Source organism: Cydia strobilella, chromosome 24 (genome assembly GCF_947568885.1).
Source record: "Cydia strobilella chromosome 24, ilCydStro3.1, whole genome shotgun sequence".
Lineage (NCBI taxonomy): Eukaryota > Metazoa > Arthropoda > Insecta > Lepidoptera > Tortricidae > Cydia > Cydia strobilella.
In genome coordinates, this window is record NC_086064.1 from 3,185,257 (window position 1) to 3,209,981 (window position 24,725).

The 24,725-nt window shown below is 34.1% G+C and overlaps 1 protein-coding gene across 1 annotated transcript; it reads left to right on the forward strand.

Annotated features, from left to right (window-relative positions):
- Nucleotides 1-329: 329 nt before the first annotated feature.
- On the forward strand, nt 330-20,598 carry LOC134752183 (2Fe-2S ferredoxin). The gene is made up of 4 exons (XM_063687796.1): nt 330-641; nt 4,742-4,921; nt 5,137-5,236; nt 14,869-20,598. Exons 1-4 carry the CDS (start codon nt 505-507, stop codon nt 14,923-14,925), a joined length of 474 nt encoding a protein of 157 aa, XP_063543866.1. The 5' UTR covers nt 330-504; the 3' UTR covers nt 14,926-20,598.
- The last annotated feature ends 4,127 nt before the right edge of the window (nt 20,599-24,725 follow it).

The following is a 24,725-nucleotide window of genomic DNA, read 5'->3' on the forward strand; positions in this document are numbered from 1 at the left end:
AATGTATTTAAATTAATACTTTGAAGCAATTTGAAAAGTTAATCATCACTGCTGAATGTAAGAAAATCAAAGTAAAAGCACAAATTTCGTCTGAAAATCTGCACCTGGCAACACTCCTAGAGCTATTGCGTTTAATTATTGCATATATAAAATATTAGAGCTGCACAAAACAAGTCATCTTCACGCGTTTTTATATCATTTAATATTATTTAGGTAAATGTAAATATTCTTTTACAGAATAAATTATCAGTTTTTACAATTTAGATGAAGATGTGTTCACTTGTTAAGTTCAAACTCGACCATAAAAAGATGACATAAGACTCATCTGTGTTGTGTAACGAAACGTACTTTAACCTAAAATTTTGTAAATCAATTCAGGGTCAATTGTAATTTCTAATATTTTGTTTAAATATTAGCATACGATTGTCTCGAGAGCGTTTACATCCGGCGAGGGCGTTCTTACGCGTAGTGACTCAACAATTTCGGTCGTGAACAAGCATCAGAATGTTTTACAGACATATTTTAAGAACTTTCACCAATCCACGAATACGGTGCCTAAATAACGGTTTTAGGAACAAATATAGTAATTTCGGCAGTCCTGCATCGCTGTCCACATCTATAAAGGCGTTAAAGGAACAAAAGTAAGTCGTTATTTTGTATTTAAAGTAATTTCTTTCATTTACGTATTTAGATCAACTTGACATTGATTACACAATTTTAATTACACATTTTACTCAATAATAATATTGATAAACTCAAGATTACACTTGAATAACTATTTAATTATTTATTCTTTCACAATTGCCTACATGTAGTAGGTACAAAAGGTATTAAATATTACAAGAAGTTCTTACATGCTACCCGAATCGGGTGTTGCATCATCTAATTACTTATTCTAACATTATATACATAAAATATACATATTTACAAATTAAACTAAATTTAACCACAACTGCCCGCTACAAATTCATCGACAGAATAAAAACATTTCTCTATTAAGTACTTTTTAAGTTTCTTAGTAAATATTATTATATTATCCTCCGACTTAATATGGTTAGGGATTCTATTATATAAAGTAGCCGCAGCATAGTTTGGGCTGCTTCGAAACAATTGGGTACTAGATGCCTGTATTACTAGGTTAAGTTCTCTTCGGCGACTTTGAGTTCGTCTGAATATGTGTGAATTTAACTGCTAAGATAAAACAAGATAACTTATCATAAGAGCTCTTTTTTTCAAATCATTGTTCAATTAATTTATTTTTTCTTTTAAAACCTCTAATCAATCTAATTGTAGTATCATGTAGCAGCAGGTCTATTATGATCTTATTAACCTTTCGAGACCTGTCGGCTCCCTGGTTAACCAGCTATATGTTACCTATTATATGTTGCCATATTTGTCCGTGTCTCGAAAGGTTAATTTCTTCGATAAGCAAGGAATATCTACAATAGTAAACTTTCTGTATGCTTAGTGTGCACTGGCCAAGCATCCATTCTAGAAAAGAATTCCACCAACATTTCCTCAAAATATTGTATTTATAATAGGAATAGGAAAAAAGTGGGCTTTTAATACATAATACAATACAACTGTCTAGCTATCACGGTTCATGAGATACAGCCTGGTGACAGACAGACGGTGGAATCTTAGTAATAAGGTCCCGTTTTTACCCTTTGGGTACGGAACGGAACCCAAAAAAAAACTAAATTCACAATAATTATTATTATGTATTATGTGTGTAGCTTGCTCGTGGTTTTCCGCGGCCTCTTCTCGCTTCTATCTTGCCTTCTAATATAGTGTTAAAGAAAGTGTCGTGTCTTATCAAGTGACCTATCATTCTGCCTCGTCTATTTTCTATAGTTCTCAGCAGGTTTCTCTTCTCTCCCACAATTCGAAGCACTTCCTCGTTCGTTTTTTTCTCCGTCCAACTTATTCAACTGAAACAACTGAAAGCGAAAGCAAATGTCGTGTCTTACAGGGACCTAAAGAACCTGGCCGAGGACCGAGAAAACTGGCGCATACTCCACCGACAAGAGCCATGCTCTTAAATTATGAATGAATTATGTATGTGTATGTAAAAGACCGAGAAAGGTGGAAAGATATGGAGGAGGCCTATACCCAACAGGGGTCCTTAAAATAGTAAAAATGGAAAATAATAATATTAGAAAACTTTTTTTATCATGTAAAACTATTTAAGGAAAAATAAAGGCTTAAATAATAATAAATAAATAATAATAATTTGATAAAATAGGTATTCAACATTTCTTAATACATATTGTCTGTTTTTGCCTGACGTTATTTGCTATGCCATTACTTGTTTATATGGTAGTTATAGTATATGTGGTGGCATTGTCTTCATTGAACAACAAAAATAATTCTATTAAATTAGCAGCATCAAGTGCTCGTTGAACAGTTGATGGTGGTTCAGAATATTCCACTAGATCGTCTTCATCTTCATTATGTTTTTCATTACTTTTCAACACTAAATTAGGAATTTGTTCATCTGTAAGTAAACCTGTTGTGGGTTTAGGCCACACTTTATTAACCCAATCGTTAGTCACATTCATATCAACATCCGCCTCACCTTTAATTTAGGGTCAGCAACGCGCATGTAACTCCTCTGGAGTTGCAAGCGTACATAGGCTATGGAGACTGCTTAACATCAGGGCCGTATGCTTGTTTGTCACCGACGTAGAATAAAGAAAAAAAAATTACTGAAGGTGATTTTGTGACGTTGCTTAAATTTTCCGAGCCAACCTTCTGATGCTTTAAAGTCTACGCCAAGTTGTTCGGCAAATTTCTCAGCCTTGCCTTTAACAATAGGCCCGGAGATGGGTACATTATTCTGGCGTTGATTGTGAATCCACGACAACATTGCTTGATCAACATCTTCGAATTTTGGCTTCCTTAATTTTTTAAGAGACTTTCCCTCCAGTTCCGTCTGCAGAATTCTTACTCTGTTTTTCCAAATGGTAGCGACAGTAGATTGACTCAGTTCGAAACGTCTCCCGACGTCACTTTTCTTTTCTCCCGTTTCAATCGCACGTATCACACAAACTTTTTCGTGAACACATAACGCTTTTCTTTTACTGGCCATGTTGACAGTCTCAAAGCTGGTTTACGACTGATACACGACAAGTACCTGGTGTGTTTTTTTTTCCCACTGCTGGGCAAAGGCCTCTCCCCTTGTCTTCCCGACTCCCGATATAGTGCCAGTTGTTGAGAAAGGTGTCTAGGTCGTCCCGCCATCTCCGTCTGGGCCTTCCGGGCCCGCGCCCCTCTTCTGGTGTTTAGTTCAAGTTAATTCCAAGTATACCATATGCATACGTGTTCAAGGTAATTAACAATAACAAAAGACGGTGTTTACGACCTCAGAAATTTCGGGATCTCAAAGGTTTTGTAGGTTTTCTTTTGTAACATGATTAGATAACATAAACAATAATACCGATAATAAATATTTACTGTGTCAAAATATGAACACATTTCTTCGTAGGCTGACCAAGCGTGGACCAAGCTAACTCGGCAGCGATTTTGTTAGCACAGACTGTGCATAATCGGTGCCGAGTTAGCTTAGTCTCTTATACAGAATGCCTATTGTGCTATGCCTATAAAGAGTGTGACGTCATGAGATTATATAATAAATGGAATGTCGGTTAGCACTCGGCCGATAATGTGGGTAGGGTTAAAGGCAGTCTCGCTCCGACCCTGCCACCGAACGGACGGGTGCATAACTGTGCATTCGAAACCAATATAGGATGTGTTTATTGTTGTTCCCCAAATATCTACCTAAGAGGCAGGACGTCACAAAGAGTATCAGTGTATGGGTTTTAGGGCCACCCCACACTAGCGTCTCCCGAGCGTCGCCGTCTAGTCAACTCTATGGCTGCTGCTCGACGCAACGTTGGCGCAACTGCGCAGCGACGCCATTTTCCATAACGCTGACTAGACGCCAACGCTCGAAAGACACTAGTGTAGGTCTTAAAATAAACCAACTAAATTGTGCTCACTTCTACGTTATAGGGAGTTTATCGTTACAAAGAGTTTACACTGTAATAATAACCACGGCCGACTTCGGCCACGGCGACTGCTGTCACCTCCGTTGCTGTCGCTGGTGTGTGGCTGATGTAGTCGATCTTGTTAGTAAAAGTGCGCGAACATTGCAGGCATGTGAGCACAACAAAGTTATAGGGTATTGCCGCGGGTGATCTGGCTTTTATTCTATCGCGCTTGGCATCAAGCTCTAAGCGCCGCCGAGATTCAAAACGGGTTATCTTGGCATTTATTGCAGCCCGCCATTCCGTACGCACGGCTGCCTGCTGCTCCCATTGCGAGGGCTCTATACGACACTTTTTCATGTGACGCTTAAGCACATCTTTGTATCTGAGGAATTGACTGCCCTGTTTCCGCTTGCCCTCCTCAAGCTCATAATAAATTAGGAGTTTCTAGTATTACTCCTCAACAGTTTTTTATCTTTTGCACCTGACTGCGACTTGTTTGCCGGCAAAAATCATAAACTTTTTAAACATTTTTTACGTTTTTGGGAATTAACATAGGTAGCTTATTAATTATTGTCATATTTTTCGTATAACTTTATTACCTATGGCTTTAATTACTTAATTTTACAGCGCATTGGCGCCTCAGCTGTAATGCTGTAAAATTTTGTTTCAATAAATATCAAATAAAAGATATAATATAGGTATAACTACCTACTTTTGTACATTTCACTGTAACAGTTATCCATCCCCAGGGTAAAAGTGACATTCGTGTTACATGACGGGAAGCGGCTGCAAGCGGAGGCGAACATCGGAGACTCCTTACTAGACGTTATCGTCAACAACGACCTTAACATTGAAGGTTATGGCGCGTGTGAAGGGACACTCACCTGCTCTACTTGCCACGTTATACTCAAGCAGGAGGACTATGACAGGTACCTAGGCATTAGAGAACCACAAAAAAATGTCATTTAAGCCCAAGGAATAATTAAGGTTCCGTACCCAAAGGGTAAAAACGGGACCCTATTACTAAGACTCCGCTGTCCGTTTGTCTGTCTGTCACCAGGCTGTATCTCATGAACTACGAAATGCGTCGAGGTCGTCTCGCCATTTCTCTTTTTTTTTTTTAAATACAAACTATTGTGCCCAGGTTACCAGAAGAAGCTTGCGACGAGGAGCGTGACATGCTCGACTTGGCGTACGGCCTCACGGACACCTCGCGGCTCGGCTGCCAAATCATCATGACTAAGGTAAAGATAAAGTATTATTTTACATTGATTAACTTCCCTCTGCAGCACCAAAAACATGTCCTGAATAAGTAAATGTGATGTTTTAAAATCCATTCAAATGTTTGTGTAGCTCTGGGCGCGTAGCCAACGTGCCAATCGTTAACGCTCGTAGCGTATCGTAGTCATCTCTCTCTATCACTCTTCCCAAATAGTGTGACAGTGACAGTTGCGTTTCGTTCGCTACCAAAGAGAATTAAGTATATAGTAGTAATATTCACATTCCTAATAGCTGCCGCCCCCACTTTATTAAACTTAATTTGTTAACGCTGCCTTCAATATTTATAAAGGAAGCGGCCCTCTGTGTTCGAAAACACCCAGATCTATTCCCGATAAAACCGGAAACATCAAAAACTAGAAGCCAATATAAAAACAAATTACTCCTACCAAAATCTAACTTGGCTATCTTCAAAAATGGGCCACAATATAATTGTATTTCAATTTTCAATAAAATTCCGGACACTATTAAACTTGAACCAAGTGACAAATTATTTAAAACGAAATTAAAAGACATGTTAATTCACAAATGCTATTACTCAATTGAGGAATTTTTAAATGATGAAAAGCTGACGAAGTAAAATAGCGCAAATACTTATAATAAGAATTTAAAATACTTTAATTTATTTATTGTGACATTGAATTCAAATTATGATTAATTTTTTTTATTTTTTTTATTTTTATTTTACTTTTACTTTTACAATTGCCAAAATCGGAATGTATGGAATGTTATTAAATTTTTTATCTTTTATCACTTACAATGTTATTATTTGATGATTATAATTATCTTATTTTATTTCTTTACACAAATTACGGTAGATATATTATAATGAAATGTTTTAATAGGTATTAGATAGTAAGTTAAACATTGTTGTTGTGCCCTAACAGGGTGTCATGAATTTACTTACTTTATTTGTAACACCTTATTTTATGTATCATGACTGTGCAATATATGAAATATGAAATAGTGCTCACTCCATACATCAGATTTGTTACCAGAAAGACTATTATTTTCGTAGTCGACATCTGGCGTCAAGTAGCGGAATTATCAGTACTGCTACTCGACACTAGATGTCACTTGTGACGCGAGTGACGAAAAGTCAATTACAACTAATATTCTAAGCAGAAGGAGTTGAAAATAGAGTGTCGGTTAATCCAGTTATAATATTAGCTAAAAGTCGTTGAGCATTAGACTTTCCGTTCGTCGCGACATCTATTGTCGAGTAGCAGTACTGATAATTCAGCTACTTGACGCTAGATGTCGACTACGAAAATAATAGTCTTTTTGATAACAAAACCGATGTATGGAGTGAGCACTAATTTCTAATTAATTCTCTTCGTTCGCTACGGAGAGTTAACGATTGCACGTTGGCTACGCACCCTGGTCAGGCGTGGCTCACTCCGCGATTTCGTCGCATCGCTACAAGTACATGCGGTCCACACCAATTTTGGTGTCTAGCCATAGTGGTTGCCGCGCACCGCTACGGAACGGACGCCTGCTCGCGCTTGCGCCACCTAGCGGTCATATCTGTCGTAATAGACGTGTTTTGATAGAGAGTGAACCTTCTGTACCTAGTACTATTACACTACCGCTCATAACATAAATAAAATAAAATAAATAACTATTTAGGCACTCGTAATTTTTTCCATACAATTGTATACAAAATCGACTTTCATAATTATACCGCTAAGTCGCAGTCGGGTAACAGTTTTTTTGTCCAGTTTACTTTTTTAATTTAAAAGACATATCAAGCTTCAAAATGATGTGCAGAATATTCGTGTACATTGCCTATTTACCAAATATGGCAAGCGTAAAAAAATCCATAAATCGTTTTCCAGTACAAAATCGTTTTATTTTGTATGAGCTAGTACATAAGGGTTTTTTAAATCGTTGCATAAAATAAACTCGAAATTTTAAAGGATGTCTTTGGCAACAATTTGAGGCACAATATATTTACCTAAATAAAAATTCAATCCAACATGTAAGAGAGTCATTTGCCTGCGATCGAACAGTATGATTTTGAAAATATTTTTTGTATACAATTGTATGGTGAAAATTGCGGGTGCCTAAATACTTTTGAGCGGTAGTGTATTTATAGGCACACCCTAATGCAGATACCTATACCATATAGACCTGTACCAATAACTTCTGAGGTTATAAGAATATTAATGTTGCTTATTTTTTATATATAGTTTCCAGACCATATACTAAACCTAAAAATAATATTTTGTGTCATCCTAGGTATTTGCTTAGGTAGAAATTTAGGTATTTCTTTTTTCAATCAGCATTCTGTAAAAAAAATATTAGAGACGAAATTCTTTGTTTCCCTGTAAAGGCAAAGTGGCTTCCGACGTACACACGCATTTTGTGTCATTTTCATCCACGGCTATAATGGCATTTAATAAATACCTAATATTGATCCTAAAACGCCTAAAAAAATATTAGAGTCGATAAGTGAAGTGTTGTACTTTACAGAACATTGTTATATGTTATTCAAACAAATCTGTGTCAAATTCATCCACCGCTTTTATTTAAAAAAAAATTTTTTCTAATTAACACCCTGTATCTGCCACAAAAAAAAATTCATATTATTAAGTTTACGTCTACAATATTATAATACCACATTGAGACATCATTCATAATTTGGGTCATTTTGATCCACGGTTTTTTACTATCTGGCAAAATAAAACTCAATTGAGCAAGAAGGGCGTGCGCGGGGAAGGGTACCTACGCGGGTGGGGTGCTTATTATACTTGCCGCAATATCAGCTGGCGACTGAGATCTTAATACTATCTCCTTTACCCTTGTTAAGACCAACCAAGAGTGAAAGAGATGGCATTATGAGCTGTCTCGCCACTTAGTTTTGCGATACAGTGTATTTATTTCATTCGGAGGCATAATTACATTGTCTTATCAATCTTACCGTAGTAGGTATATAAATATAATTAAAAATAAACTGTAGGCTGCACTCCTCATACTGACCAACATTTGTGACGTTCATAATCAAAAGGTACCAATTTCTCTGACAGGTTATTTGTATAAAGATATAATCAAATTTCGTCTTTATGGTAAACGACAAAGTGGTACCTACCTTTTGATTGAGAATGTCACATCAGCGACTTAAAAAATACTTTTGTTTCGATTTTTAGTAGACTTTTTAAGTTTATTTTAAGACGCAATTTATTGCGATTTTTGTTATGTTTAAGCGTGGCAAGCAACATTAATTACAATGATGATGATGTTCATTAAATACAATATTTTTTCATACTATACTGAACTGTCACCCTATACATGAGAATGAACAGCGCCCTCTTGACAATGATCATATATTACTGGTCAGGCTTTAATATGTGTCATAATTTAGTAGTCCCCTTTGTGGATTCTAAGTTTCCGAGTTACAGCAGTTTAGTGAAAGCGTTTTTTTTTTAAATATAAATTAAGGGTTGAATAAAGAGGAAAGAAAATTTGATTATTTTTGCGCTACGACGCACGGTTTAGGAGATACAGCCCTATAAAGTTTTTTTATTGTTTTTTTTTCTTTTTTACATTGTGTTTTTTGTATATTACTTTGGGGTTTTATAAAGGGGAACGAAAATTTAATTATTTTTGCCCTACGACGCATGGTTTAGGAGATCAAGCCCTATAAAAAAAATCTCTTTTTTTTTTGCGTTTTTTTGTGTATAAATTAATGGTTATATAAAGGGGACCGAAAAGTTGAATTTTTTTGCGCTACGACGCACGGTTTAGGAGATACAGCCCTATATAGATTTTTTTCTTTTTCTTTTTTAGGTTTTTAAATCTTAATTAGGGGTTCTTAAGGGGAACGAAAATTTGATTATTTTTGAGCTACGATGCACGGTTTAGGAGATACAGCCCTATAAAGTTTTTTTGTTATTATTTTTTTCTTTTTTTTTCTTGTGTTTTTGTATATTATTTTGGGGCTTCATAAAGGGGAACGAAAATTTTATTATTTTTGCGCTACAACGCATGGTTTAGGAGATACAGCCCTATAAAGATTTTTTTTTTAAATTTTGCGTTTTTTTAAATATAAATTATGGGTTGCATAAAGGGGAACGAAAATTTTATTGTTTTTGCGGTACCACGCACGGTTTAGGAGATACAGCTCTATAAAGTTTTTTTTCCTGGTTTTTTTTTTGTTTTTTTTAAGCATTAATTACGGGTTTCTTAAAGGGGTTTTTTTTAATTATTTTTGCGCTAAGACGCATGGTTTAAGAGATACAGCCCTATAATGATTTTTTTTTTAAATTTTGCGTTTTTTTTAAATATAAATTATGGGTTGCATAAAGGGGAACGAAAATTTTATTATCTTTGCGCTACAAGGCATGGTTTAGGAGATACAGCCCTATAGATTTTTTTTTTAAATTTTGTGTTTTTTTTTAATATAAATTATGGGTTGCATAAAGGGGAACGAAAATTTTATTGTTTTTGCGGTACCACGCACGGTTTAGGAGATACAGCTCTATAAAGTTTTTTTTCCTGGTTTTTTTTTTGTTTTTTTTTTAAGTATTAATTACGGGTTTCTTAAAGGCGTTTTTTTAATTATTTTTGCGCTACGACGCATTGTTTAAGAGATACAGCCCTATAATGATTTTTTTATTAAATTTTGCGTTTTTTTTTAAATATAAATTATGGGTTGCATAAAGGGGAACGAAAATTTTATTATTTTTGCGCTACAAGGCATGGTTTAGGAGATACAGCCCTATAGATTTTTTTTTTAAATTTTGCGTTTTTTTAAATATAAATTATGGGTTGCATAAAGGGGAACGAAAATTTTATTGTTTTTGCGGTACCACGCACGGTTTAGGAGATACAGCTCTATAAAGTTTTTTTTCCTGGTTATTTTTTGTTTTTTTTTTTTAAGTATTAATTACGGGTTTCTTAAAGGGGTTTTTTTTAATTATTTTTGCGCTACGACGCATGGTTTAAGAGATACAGCCCTATAATGTTTTTTTTTAAATTTTGCGTTTTTTTTAAATATAAATTATGGGTTGCATAAAGGGGAACAAAAATTTTATTATTTTTGCGCTACGACGCATGGTTTAGGAGATACAGCCCTATAAAGATTTTTTTTTAAATTTTGCATTTTTTTTTTAATATAAATTATGGGTTGCATAAAGAAGAACGAAAATTTTATTGTTTTTGCGGTACCACGCACGGTTTAGGAGATACAGCCCTAAAATGATTTTTCCCTCTTTTTCTTTTTTGCGTTTTTCAATCTTAATTAGGGGTTTCTTAAAGGTTTTTTTTTTTGCGCTACGATGCACGGTGTAGGAGATACAGCCCTATAAAGTTTTTTTGTTATTTTTTTTCTTTTTTTTCATTGTGTTTTTAGTATATTACTTTGGGGCTTCATAAAGGGGAACGAAATTTTTATTATTTTTGCGCTACGACGCATGGTTTAAGAGATACAGCCCTATAATGATTTTTTTTGCGTTTTTTTTTAAATATAAATTATGGGTTGCATAAAGGGGAACGAAACTTGTATTATTTTTGCGCCACCACGCACGGTTTAGGAGATATTATATCTATATATATAGCTATAATAGCTCTATAAAGTTTTTTTCCTGGTTTTTTTTAAAGTTTCAATTAAGGGTTTCTTAAGGGGAACGAAAATTTGATTATTTTTGTGCTACGATGCACGGTTTAGGAGATGCAGCCCTATAAAGATTTTTTTGTTGTTTTTGCGTTTTTTTAAATATAAATTATGGGTTGCATAAAGGGGAACGAAAATTTTATTGTTTTTGCGGTACCACGCACGGTTTAGGAGATACAGCTCTATAAAGTTTTTTTTCCTGGTTTTTTTTTGTTTTTCTTTTTAAGTATTAATTACGGGTTTCTTAAAGGGGTTTTTTTAATTATTTTTGCGCTACGACGCATGGTTTAAGAGATACAGCCCTATAATGTTTTTTTTTAAATTTTGCGTTTTTTTTACATATAAATTATGGGTTGCATAAAGGGGAACAAAAATTTTATTATTTTTGCGCTACGACGCATGGTTTAGGAGATACAGCCCTATAAAGATTTTTTTTTTAAATTTTGCGTTTTTTTTTAAATATAAATTATGGGTTGCATAAAGAAGAACGAAAATTTTATTGTTTTTGCGGTACCACGCACGGTTTAGGAGATACAGCTCTATAAAGTTTTTTTTCCTGTTTTTTTTTGTTTTTTTTTTTAAGTATTAATTACGGGTTTCTTAAAGGGTTTTTTTTTTATTATATTTGCGCTACGATGCACGGTTTAGGAGATGCAGCCCTATAAAGATTTTTTTGTTGTTTTTTTTTTCATTGTGTTTTTTGTATATTACTTTGGGGTTCCGTATAGGGGAACGAAAATTTTGTTATTTTTGCGCTACCACGCACGGTTTAGGAGATATAGCTCTATAAAGATCTTTTCCTGTTTTTTTTTTTTTAGTATTAATTAAGGGTTTCTTAAAGGGGAACGAAAAATTGATTATTTTTGCGCTACGATGCACGATTTAGTAGATGTAGCCCTATAAAGATTTTTTTTTGGTTTTTTTTTTCATTGTGTTTTTTGTATATTAGTTTGGGGTTCCATAAAGGGGAACGAAAATTTGATTATTTTTGCGCTACGATGGTTTAGGAGATACAGCCCTATAAAGTTTTTTGTTTGTTTTTTTTGTTGCGTTGTTTTTAAATATAAATTAATGGTTACATAAACGGGACCGAAACGTTTATTTTTGCGCTACGACGCACGGTTTAGGAGATACAGCTCTATAAAGTTTTTTTTCCTGGTTTTTTTTTGTTTTTTTTTTTTAAGTATTAATTACGGGTTTCTTAAAGGGGTTTTTTAATTATTTTTGCGCTACGACGCATGGTTTAAGAGATACAGCCCTATAATTTTTTTTTTTAAATTTTGCGTTTTTTTTAAATATAAATTATGGGTTGCATAAAGGGGAACAAAAATTTTATTATTTTTGCGATACGACGCATGGTTTAGGAGATACAGCCCTATAAAGATTTTTTTTTAAATTTTGCGTTTTTTTTTTAATATAAATTATGGGTTGCATAAAGAAGAACGAAAATTTTATTGTTTTTGCGGTACCACGCACGGTTTAGGAGGTACAGCTCTATAAAGTTTTTTTTCCTGGTTTTTTTTGTTTTTTTTTTACGGGTTTCTTAAAGGGTTTTTTTTAATTATTTTTGCGCTACGATGCACGGTTTAGGAGATGCAGCCCTATAAAGATTTTTTTGTTGTTTTTTTTTCATTGTGTTTTTTGTATATTACTTTGGGGTTCCGTATAGGGGAACGAAAATTTTGTTATTTTTGCGCTACCACGCACGGTTTAGGAGATATAGCTCTATAAAGATCTTTTCCTGTTTTTTTTTTAGTATTAATTAAGGGGGTCTTAAAGGGGAACGAAAAATTGATTATTTTTGCGCTACGATGCACGATTTAGGAGATGTAGCCCTATAAAGATTTTTTTTTGTTTTTTTTTTTCATTGTGTTTTCTGTATATTAGTTTGGGGTTCCATAAAGGGGAACGAAAATTTGATTATTTTTGCGCTACGATGGTTTAGGAGATACAGCCCTATAAAGTTTTTTGTTTGTTTTTTTTGTTGCGTTGTTTTTAAATATAAATTAATGGTTACATAAACGGGACCGAAACGTTTATTTTTGCGCTACGACGCACGGTTTAGGAGATACAGCCCTATAAAGATTTTTTCCTCTTTTTTTCTTTTTTGCGTTTTTAAATCTTAATTAGGGGCTTCTTAAAGGGGAGCGAAAATTTTATTATTTTTGCGCTACGACGCATGGTTTAGGAGATACAGTCCTATATTTTTTTTTACAATGCATGTGCTCGAAAAGTGCGTTTCCTACGGAGCCATATCGTGCGGAAAGTACTGCTTTTCCGCACTAGTGCTTTTTGTTTTCAATTTTTTTTTACAGTACATATGGTGCTACTTTCTCGCACTAGTGCGGAAAAGAGCACTTACCGTGCATATGTCGAAAGTTTAAAGGGCCATATGTACTGTAAAACGTACGATACACGTGCGAATAGGTAATTCGCAACTCGTGTCGATTTAAGACACTCCTTATAATAATTAAACTTATTTGCCCTGATATGTTTTTTTATTTACTCGCACAATGCATAGTAAAACATTGTATGATACACGTGCGTAAAGATGATTTCCGCACTTGTTGCATAAATAGCAATTTTTTTTATCAAAGAATGAAAGAAAGTCACGGTATTAATAATTAAATTTTACTTTAGTGGTACCTTTTCCCTATCACTGTCACAAATGTATGTGGCGTTCACGTAAACGCGATATTTTTAAGATTTCCCTGCGCAATGTTGCCAGCTCGCTCGCAAATCAAACATGTACTTACAGTTCTTTTGCATAATGGTGACATTGTACAATATCTATAAGTTTTAAATAGGTAAAAGATAATTCGACGCATTCTTTGCTTGCTTGTTGCTTGTTGTTGTGTTGTTTGCGTAACTTCTTTGAATAAGTTGCGTTAATTTGGCGCACAGGCGAAGTAAACATGCGTTGCGTACGGCAAGGTCACGCCGCGGCTCCACCCTGCACGGCCTCCGTTGCCCATTCAGACCGCCCGCTAGCTTCGTTCGAACGCAAATAATATTTTTGTAATATTTGATTAAGCAGTGGATGCAAGTGACACAAATTCATACATCTTATTTATCCCGCATTTCAAATTAATAAGATGTAAACTCTAATATCTTTAATATTCTTTTGTAACGGTGACAGCCTGTTACAACAAAATCATCAAATATCTTATGAAGCTATGCCTTAGTAAGACACAAAATCATTTAATGGACCTATTTAAACGATTAAATTCGACCTAAGTAATTTTTTTTAACTAATTTTTTTTTGTGTCATTTAGAATATTATGACATAGTATCAGCTTGCAGTGGACGTAATTGACACAAACTATGTTTTCACACTAAAAACACTATCCTAAATGCAACACAGTTACATGTTTTCTCTCGAATATTTTTTTCTCCAAAATAATTCAAAATAAAAAATAATTACCACAAAATAACAAATTACTAGAAAAGCAAATTATATATATGACACAAAACAAAATGTAAGATTTACATCTTAACAAAGTATTCATAAGCGAAAACAGAATTGACTTTAATATTTTTATAACCTAGGGGTCAAAATATAGCCAGCGGTACAGCCGGTACAGGTCTAATAGAGTAACTTATACTAGAGCGGTTCTGTCATAGTAAATTTTGTAACCCCAGTAAATTCACTGCCATCTGTCGACACACTTTAAAACTAAAAATAAATATTTATAAAAATACGATAAAATGTATTTAAATATGGATAAATGATTTTTTTATTTGCATTCATTATTTTTATATGATTTTGACCCATGTTCTTTCACTGGTATGCGTTAAAATTATAAATAACAAACGAAACAGTCAACGCCCTCTATACGAGAGTAGGCCAAAACTAGTGGCGCCATCTGATCGAGAATCAAATTTTCGTGATTTTCGAGGCACGTTTTTTCCTTAGACTGTATCCATCTATTACGGAGTTATATCTATCTTTGCCTATACAATACAGATCTATTCTCTTTTAAGGAACTCGACGGGCTGGAGGTGAAGGTTCCGGAAACCATCAACGACGCGCGCAGCTGATGCGGCAGGTTTACTTTTTTAAAGACCAGGAACGCATTTTATAAAACTACAGTTACAATTGTATGTCTAACTTCCTGACGACCGGCGTTTTACCCTTAGTACAGTCGCCATCAGATATATCGGAGCGGCCGAGGTGCTCAAAAATATCTGAACACGCACTTCACGCCTTGACAATGATGGCTAACGCGTATGAATTCGCCGCTAGGGGCGCTAGTGTAGATGGTGGTCTTTTACATAGTTCGAAATGTCAAATGTCACCTGTCACTTCAATGACTGAGCCAAATCTCTATGTATGAAAAGTGTCCATCAAAAAACAGTAATAAGGCGGCGCCACCATACACCGAAATACTACCAAAAACAACCTACGTAATTTGGTCGGGTTATTTGTTGGTTCATGTTATACTCGTGTCCCAGAGCCTAACTAGCGCCACCGGAGAGATTAGGAACTATTATTTAAAGCTGAAAGCGGTCACTTTTGCAACAATTCTGCCATAAGAGATTGGCATCCTTTCTATACCATCCATAGTCTTTTGGACCACCATCAACTGAGGCGCCAACTGGTGAGCAAAAAAACGATAGCCCTCATAGAGACGTGTTCAGATACTTGTGAGCACCTTGGCTGCTCCGATATATCTGATGACGACTGTACATAAGACCCAATGCAGTTTTGACTCTTTGTCAATTTGACAGAGTTTTTAAGCTGGCTTTTGAACCCCAGCAGTGAGGAGGCTAAGGAAAGGGTGCACCAAGAACCCTGGGTGTAGAAACCAGAAGACGCAGCAGGAAAATATGTTTTTACGATCTGGTTAGGATCGCAGGGAGCTGATGGATAGTAGCGCTGTGGAGATCCCTGGGGGCGGTCTTATGTTGATGATAATGATGATGATGATGAAGTCTAAAGCGGCAACATTCGAACGTCCCTTTTGTTAAACGCGTGTTAACAGCTTCGCTGCAGAAATTTGTGTAACTCGTAATTAGCTATACCATTATGAGTCTCCGGCAAGCTCGGCCTAATTGCACCTTCCCATACAAACGTAGTTCCGCTCTCATTTTAACCCTTAAATGCATATTGTTGCCAAATGTATACAAAGCATTGGACAGCTCACATATTCAACAGAAAAAAGCTTAAGTTGTTCTTTTAAAACATTTTTTCCAACCAAAAATAAAAAATCATGCATTTAAGGGTTAAAACTACGTGTTGGATTGTAATGAATCTTTGCACATACATAGACCTGTACCGCTGGCTATATTTTGACCCCTAGGTTATAAAAATATTAAAGTCAATTCTGTTTTCGCTTATGAATACTTTGTTAAGATGTAAATCTTACATTTTGTTTTGTGTCATATATATATTTTGCTTTTCTAGTAATTTGTTATTTTGTGGTAAATATTTTTTATTTTGAATTATTTTGGAGAAAAAAATATTCGAGAGAAAACATGTAACTGTGTTGCATTTAGGATAGTGTTTTTAGTGTGAAAACATAGTTTGTGTCAATTACGTCCACTGCAATCTGATACTAAGTCATAATATTCTAAATGACACAAAAAAAATTAGAGTTAAAAAAAATTACTTAGGTCGAATTTAATCGTTTAAATAGGTCCATTAAATGATTTTGTGTCTTATTAAGCCATAGCTTCATAAGATATTTGATGATTTTGTTGTAACAGGCTGTCACCGTTACAAAAGAATATTAAAGATATTAGAGTTTACATCTTATTAATTTGAAATGCGGGATAAATAAGATGTATGAATTTGTGTCACTTGCATCCACTGCATAAACAAATATTACAAAAATATTATTTGCGTTCAAACGAAGCTAGCGGGCGGTCTGAATGGGCAACGGAGGCCGTGCAGGGTGGGGCCGCGGCGTGACCTTGCCGTACGCAACGCATGTTTACTTCGCCTGTGCGCCAAATTAACGCAAATTATTCAAAGAAGTTACGCAAACAACACAACAACAAGCAACAAGCAAGCAAAGAATGCGTCGAATTATCTTTTACCTATTTAAAACTCATAGATATTGTACAATGTCACCATTATGCAAAAGAACTGTAAGTACATGTTTGATTTGCGAGCGAGCTGGCAACATTGCGCAGGGAAATCTTAAAAATATCGCGTTTACGTGAACGCCACATACATTTGTGACAGTGATAGGGAAAAGGTACCACTAAAGTAAAATTTGGTTATTAATACCGTGACTTTCTTTCATTCTTTGATAAAAAAAATTGCTATTTATGCAACAAGTGCGGAAATCATCTTTACGCACGTGTATCATACAATGTTTTACTATGCATTGTGCGAGTAAATAAAAAAACATATCATGGCAAATAAGTTTAATTATTAAAAGGAGTGTTTTAAATCGACACGAGTTGCGAATTACCTATTCGCACGTGTATCGTACGTTTTACAGTACATATGGCCCTTTAAACTTTCGACATATGCACGGTAAGTGCTCTTTTCCGCACTAGTGCGAGAAAGTAGCACCATATGTTCTGTAAAAAAAAAATTGAAAACAAAAAGCACTAGTGCGGAAAAGCAGTACTTTCCGCACGATATGGCTCCGTAGGAAACGCACTTTTCGAGCACATGCATTGTAAAAAAATATATAGGACTGTATCTCCTAAACCATGCGTCGTAGCTCAAAAATAATAAAATTTTCGTTCCCCTTTATGTAACCCAAAAGTAATACATGAAAAATACAATGAAAAAAAGAAACATAATCTTTATAGGGCTGTATTAGCTGTATCTCCTATATCGTGCATCGTAGCGCAAAAATAATCAAATTTTCGCTCCCCTTTAAGAAGCCCCTAATTAAGATTTAAAAACGCAAAAAAGAAAAAAAAGAGGAAAAAATCTTTATAGGGCTGTATCTCCTAAACCGTGCGTCGTAGCGCAAAAATAAACGTTTCGGTCCCGTTTATGTAACCATTAATTTATATTTAAAAAAAACAAAAAAAAAACTTTATAGGGCTGTATCTCCTAAACCGTCGTAGCGCAAAAATAATCAAATTTTCGTTCCCCTTTATGGAACCCCAAACTAATATACAAAAAACACAATGAAAAAAAAAGAAAAAAAAATCTTTATAGGGCTGCATCTCCTAAATCGTGCATCGTAGCGCAAAAATAATCAATTTTTCGTTCCCCTTTAAGAAACCCTTAATTAATACTTAAAAAAAAAAACAAAAAAAAACAGGAAAAAATCTTTATAGAGCTATATCTCCTAAACCGTGCGTGGTAGCGCAAAAATAACAAAATTTTCGTTCCCCTATACGGAACCCCAAAGTAATATACAAAAAACACAATGAAAAAAAAAACAACAAAAAAATCTTTATAGGGCTGCATCTCCTAAACCATGCATTGTAGCACAAAAATAATCAAATTTTCGTTCCCCTTAAGAAACCCTTAATTAAAACTTTAAAAAAAACCAGGAAAAAAACTTTATAGAGCTATTATAGCTATATATATATAGATATAATATCTCCTAAACCGTGCGTGGTGGCGCAAAAATAATAAAAGTTTCGTTCCCCTTTATGCAACCCATAATTTATATTTAAAAAAAAACGCAATTTTTTTTTTAAATCATTATAGGGCCGTATCTCTTAAACCATGCGTCGTAGCGCAAAAATAATAAAAATTTCGTTCCCCTTTATGAAGCCCCAAAGTAATATACTAAAAACACAATGAAAAAAAAGAAAAAAGTAACAAAAAAACTTTATAGGGCTGTATCTCCTACACCGTGCATCGTAGCGCAAAAATAATCAAATTTTCGTTCCCCTTTGTGGAACCCTTAATTAAAACTTTAAAAAAAAACAGGAAAAAAACTTTATAGAGCTATTATAGCTATATATATATAGATATAATATCTCCTAAACCGTGCGTGGTGGTGCAAAAGTTTCGTTCCCCTTTATGCAACCCATAATTTATATTTAAAAAAAACGCACTTTTTTTTTAAAATTTAAAACCATGCGTCGTAGCGCAAAAATAATAAAAATTTCGTTCCCCTTTATGAAGCCCCAAAGTAATATACTAAAAACACAATGAAAAAAAAGAAAAAAAAATAACAAAAAAACTTTATAGGGCTGTATCTCCTACACCGTGCATCGTAGCGCAAAAATAATTAAAAAAAACCCCTTTAATAAACCCCTAATTAAGATTGAAAAACGCAAAAACGAAAAAGAGGAAAAAAAAATCATTTTAGGGCTGTATCTCCTAAACCGTGCGTCGTAGCGAAAAAATAATAAAATTTTCGTTCCCCTTTACGGAACCCCACAGTAATATACAAAAAACACAATGAAAAAAAAAACAAAAAAAACTTTATAGGGCTGTATCTCTTAAACCGTCGTAGCGCAAAAATAATCAAATTTTTGTTCCCCTTTGTGGAACCCCAAACTAATATACAAAAACAACCCTGTGAAAAAAAAAAACAACAAAAAAAATCTTTATACGGCTGCATCTCCTAAACCGTGCATCGTAGCACAAAAATAATCAAATTTTCGTTCCCCTTTAAGAAACCCTTAATTAAAACTTAAAAAAAAACCAGGAAAAAAAACTTTATAGAGCTATTATAGCTATATATATATATATATATATATAGATATAATATCTCCTAAACCGTGCGTGGTGGCGCAAAAACAATAAAATTTTCGTTCCCCTTTATGCAACCCATAATTTATATTTAAAAAAAACGCAAAATTTTAAAAAAAATCTATAGGGCTGTATCTCCTAAACCATGCGTCGTAGCGCAAAAATAACAAAATTTTCGTTCCCCTTTATGCAACCCATAATTTATATTTAAAAAAACGCATAATTTTAAAAAAATATCATTATAGGGCTGTATCTCTTAAACCATGCGTCGTAGCGCAAAAATAATTTAAAAAACCCCTTTAAGAAACCCGTAATTAATACTTAAAAAAAAAACAAAAAAAAACCAGGAAAAAAAACTTTATAGAGCTGTATCTCCTAAACCGTGCGTGGTACCGCAAAAACAATAAAATTTACGTTCCCCTTTATGCAACCCATAATTTATATTAAAAAAAACGCAAAATTTAAAAAAAAAAATCTTTATTGGGCTGTATCTCCTAAACCATGCGTCGTAGCGCAAAAATAATAAAATTTTCGTTCCCCTTTATGAAACCCCAAAGTAATATACAAAAAACACAATGTAAAAAAGAAAAAAAAAAAAAAAACAATAAAAAAATCTTTATAGGGCTGTATCTCCTAAATCATGCGTCGTAGCGCAAAAATAATAAAATTTTCGTTCCCTTATATGAAACCCCAAAGTGATATACAAAAAACACAATGTAAAAAAGAAAAAAAGAAAAAAAAACAATAAAAAAATCTTTATAGGGCTGTATCTCCTAAACCATGCGTTGTAGCGCAAAAATAATAAAATTTTCGTTCCCCTTTATGAAACCCTAAAGTAATATACAAAAAACACAATGTAAAAAAGAAAAAGAAAGAAAAAAATAATAACAAAAAATCTTTATAGGGCTGTATCTCCTAAACCGTGCATCGTAGCGCAAAAATAATCAATATCCGTTCCCCTTTAAGAAGCCCCTAATTAAGATTTAAAAACGCAAAAAAGATAGAGAAAAAAATCATTTTAGGGCTGTATCTCCTAAACCGTGCGTCGTAGCGCAAAAATAGTAAAATTTTCGTTCCCGTTTATGAAACCCCAAAGTAATAACAAAAAACGCAATGACAAAAAAAAGAAAAAAAAACAACAAAAAAAACTTTAGGGATGTATCTCCTAAACCGTGCATGGTAGCGAAAAATAATCAAATTTTCGTTCCCCTTAAGAAGCCCTTAATTAAGATTTAAAAACGTAAAAAAGAAAAAGAAAAAAATCTATATAGGGCTGTATCTCCTAAACCGTGCGTCGTAGCGCAAAAATAATCAACTTTTCGGTCCCCTTTATGTAACCATTAATTTATACAAAAAAACGCAAAAAAAAGAGTTTTTTTTATAGGGCTTGATCTCCTAAACCATGCGTCGTAGCGCAAAAATAATTAAATTTTCGTTCCCCTTTATGAAACCCAAAAGTAATATACAAAAAACACAATGTAAAAAAGGAAAAAGGAAAAAAAAAAAAAAAAACTTTATAGGGCTGTATCTCCTAAACCGTGCGTCGTAGCGCAAAAATAATCAAATTTTCTTTCCTCTTTATTCAACCCTTAATTTATATTTAAAAAAAAAACGCTTTCACTAAACTGCTGTAACTCGGAAACTTAGAATCCACAAAGGGGACTTTACTAAATTATGACACATATTAAAGCCTGACCAGTAATATATGATCATTGTCAAGAGGGCGCTGTTCATTCTCATGTATAGGGTGACAGTTCAGTATAGTATGAAAAAATATTGTATTTAATGAACATCATCATCAATGTAATTAATGTTGCTTGCCACGCTTAAACATAACAAAAATCACAATAAATTGCGTCTTAAAATAAACTTAAAAAGTCTACTAAAAATTGAAACAAAAGTAATTTTTAAGTCGCTGATGTGACATTCTCAATCAAAAGGTACCACTTTGTCGTTTACCATAAAGACGAAATTTGATTATATCTTTATACAAATAACCTGTCAGAGAAAGTGGTACCTTTTGATTAGGAACGTCACAAATGTTGGTCAGTATGAGGAGTGCAGCCTACAGTTTATTTTTAATTATATTTATATACCTACTACGGTAAGATTGATAAGACAATGTAATTATGCCTCCGAATGAAATAAATACACTGTATCGCAAAACTAAGTGGCGAGACAGCTCATAATGCCATCTCTTGGTTGGTCTTAACAAGGGTAAAGGAGATAGATAGTATTAAGATCTCAGTCGTCAGCTGATATTGCGGCAAGTATAATAAGCACCCCACCCGCGTAGGTACCCTTCCCCGCGCACGCCCTTCTTGCTCAATTGAGTTTTATTTTGCCAGATAGTAAAAAAACCGTGGATCAAAATGACCCAAATTATGAATGATGTCTCAATGTGGTATTATAATATTGTAGACGTAAACTTAATAATATGAATTTTTTTTTTGTGGCAGATACAGGGTGTTAATTAGAAAAATTTTTTTTTAAATAAAAGCGGTGGATGAATTTGACACAGATTTGTTTGAATAACATATAACAATGTTCTGTAAAGTACAACACTTCACTTACCGACTCTAATATTTTTTTAGGCGTTTTAGGATCAATATTAGGTATTTATTAAATGCCATTATAGCCGTGGATGAAAATGACACAAAATGCGTGTGTACGTCGGAAGCCACTTTGCCTTTACAGGGAAACAAAGAATTTCGTCTCTAATATTTTTTTTACAGAATGCTGATTGAAAAAAGAAATACCTAAATTTCTACCTAAGCAAATACCTAGGATGACACAAAATATTATTTTTAGGTTTAGTATATGGTCTGGAAACTATATATAAAAAATAAGCAACATTAATATTCTTATAACCTCAGAAGTTATTGGTACAGGTCTAACAATGACATGAGGTATATCTAGGTCTGTAATTAGTTTATATAGCAACAGTTTATAAAACAAACGAAATAGAGCAAAAACAGGTTTTGTATGAAAAACATAAATTCGCTGTATTTTTTAACTATGGTATCTGAAGCTACATAAACTAATTACAGACATAGATATACCTTATCCTATTGTAAGTACAAAGTTTCAGAGCAATCTAGCTAGTCGTTTTAAAATGAGAGCGGAACTACGTTTGTATGGAGAACCGAACTTGGCGGAGACCCTTAAACATCGTGGTAAACCTGTAAATTTGTAACTGTAATTTTACAAAATGGCGTCCAGGCAGATAAAAAATAATGACATTATTGACAGCAGGACGTGGCTGACTTTATTCCAATACTAGTACAAATGGGAGTAGTTGGGTGAATTAACTTTTTACTTTAACTCGTTACCATGGTAACGTTACCCTGGACAACTCTTTAAACCCTGATTTTATATCAAACGTGCATTTTTTGTGGTATTTATAGGGGCAAGATTTCTATAGTGGTACAATACGATTGTAGAAATATTTGAGGGCGCCACCAACTACAATTGTGTATCCAGGATTTAATCCCAGGTAGCAGTGACGTCAGCGACGTCATAATGATGTCTTTATGACGTCACTATGACGTAACGGACGTCATAATGACGTAAAAATGCTACCTGGGATTTAACAAGATATGGTGTTCACAGGTAAAACCGTCCACAGATGCAAAACTTGCCCCTAAGCCATTTCCATAATAGCTCATCCATTAATGGGGGTGGCAACAAGGTTTGCAGAGATGGCGCCATCATAGCTTGCCCCTTTTTCTATGAGATTTGGCTTAAAGGGCTGGCATCCAGGGCATTAAAAAAATAAAAATTTGACACAATTCTAGGGATTGACAGGGCAAGCTATGCAGGCGCCATCTGCTAATTATTTCGACCGGCCAACCCCATTACGTCACACGAATTTCTAGATTTTTTAACCCCTCCTTGTCACACTTGGTCACATTTGGCAAACCCCTCCCCCCCCTGGTATGACGTCACATTTTTCAACGAAATCGGCAAATTGAAGTAATAAATTAATATTTTATCAAAATATTTTTGACAAAAGAAATATTTGTAATTTTATAAAAACTGATTAGGAGAGAAAATTAAACGATTAAAAATGATTATCGTTCCAAAAACTTGTTATTTAACTGTACATCGAATAAAATAATTTAAATAAGTTAAAGTGACGTCACAAAGTTTGTGACTTCCCCCTCCCCCTTGTCACAAAATGTCACATCTTCTTGACTTCTCCCTCCCCCTAAACGTGTGATGTAATTAATGGATGACCCCTATAATGGGCCATCTAAGCATGTTAAATAGAATTTAACACAAAACAGTTAACCCACCCATTTCCACCTGCCCCGGAGTGCGATACCCCAAGTACTGGAATAATTCAGGTCGATTTTACTATAATAGGTAATTTTATTTATAATAATAGAATCACGTGACCATGTTTTTAGAGCATGTTCCAAATAAATGTGACGTTTTCAACCAAAAGGTACCACATTGTCGCTTGTCGATAAGGTTGATTTCTAATTGAAGCTATATGGAAATAGCGCCTTACTGACAAGCGACAATAAGTACCCTTTTGGTTGAAAATGGCACAAATAGTGTTCATACCATAAATATTGTTTTGATGTACATACATGTATAGGGTTTATATTTCTTTCATAGACCAATGTGTTGTATTTTCTACGAAAATGTTGTAACTGATCATTTAATTCATTCCAATCAATTGGTTCCCCATAACTTATTGAAATTCACTGAAATTGAAATTTTATTGCCAGAACATATAATTTGTCAAAGGACTGTCTCATTTCAAACATAAAGAGAAACACACTATCGTTGTCTTACACAAGTACTACGCTACTAGCACCCAAAAGAAAAGGATGAGTATAGTTTTTTTTGTTCTTATTTACTGACAATCTGGTTTGGTTTGATAGTAATGTATTCCAAAACATTGGTAAATTTGGAACGATTTCAATAATTATTGAAAAACCTTGTTAGAGCACAAACTGTTTTTCATATACTGTATATAGGAACCATAGGTATAATATTTTAGAAACTGTTACAAAAAAATGTGCCTAAGTACCTAAAATGCTTCCATTTCTCTTAGAACAATTTGCATATTAGTTATAATCCTCGTTATTTTTATGTATGACTGGCAGGTAACTGAATGAACTGCTCAAAATTTTAATATAATTATTAATAAAACTCACAAAATTTCAAGAACGCGTTTCACAAATTTTTGTATATAACACTA

Excerpts from the sequence above, each read along its gene's own strand:
- LOC134752183 (XM_063687796.1), top strand. The coding sequence starts at position 505 with ATGTTTTACAGACATATTTTAAGAACTTTCACCAATCCACGAATACGG. Across the intron at positions 4,922-5,136 it reads AAGCAGGAGGACTATGACAG|GTTACCAGAAGAAGCTTGCG; the intron begins GTACCTAGGCAT and ends TATTGTGCCCAG. Across the intron at positions 5,237-14,868 it reads GCCAAATCATCATGACTAAG|GAACTCGACGGGCTGGAGGT; the intron begins GTAAAGATAAAG and ends TTCTCTTTTAAG.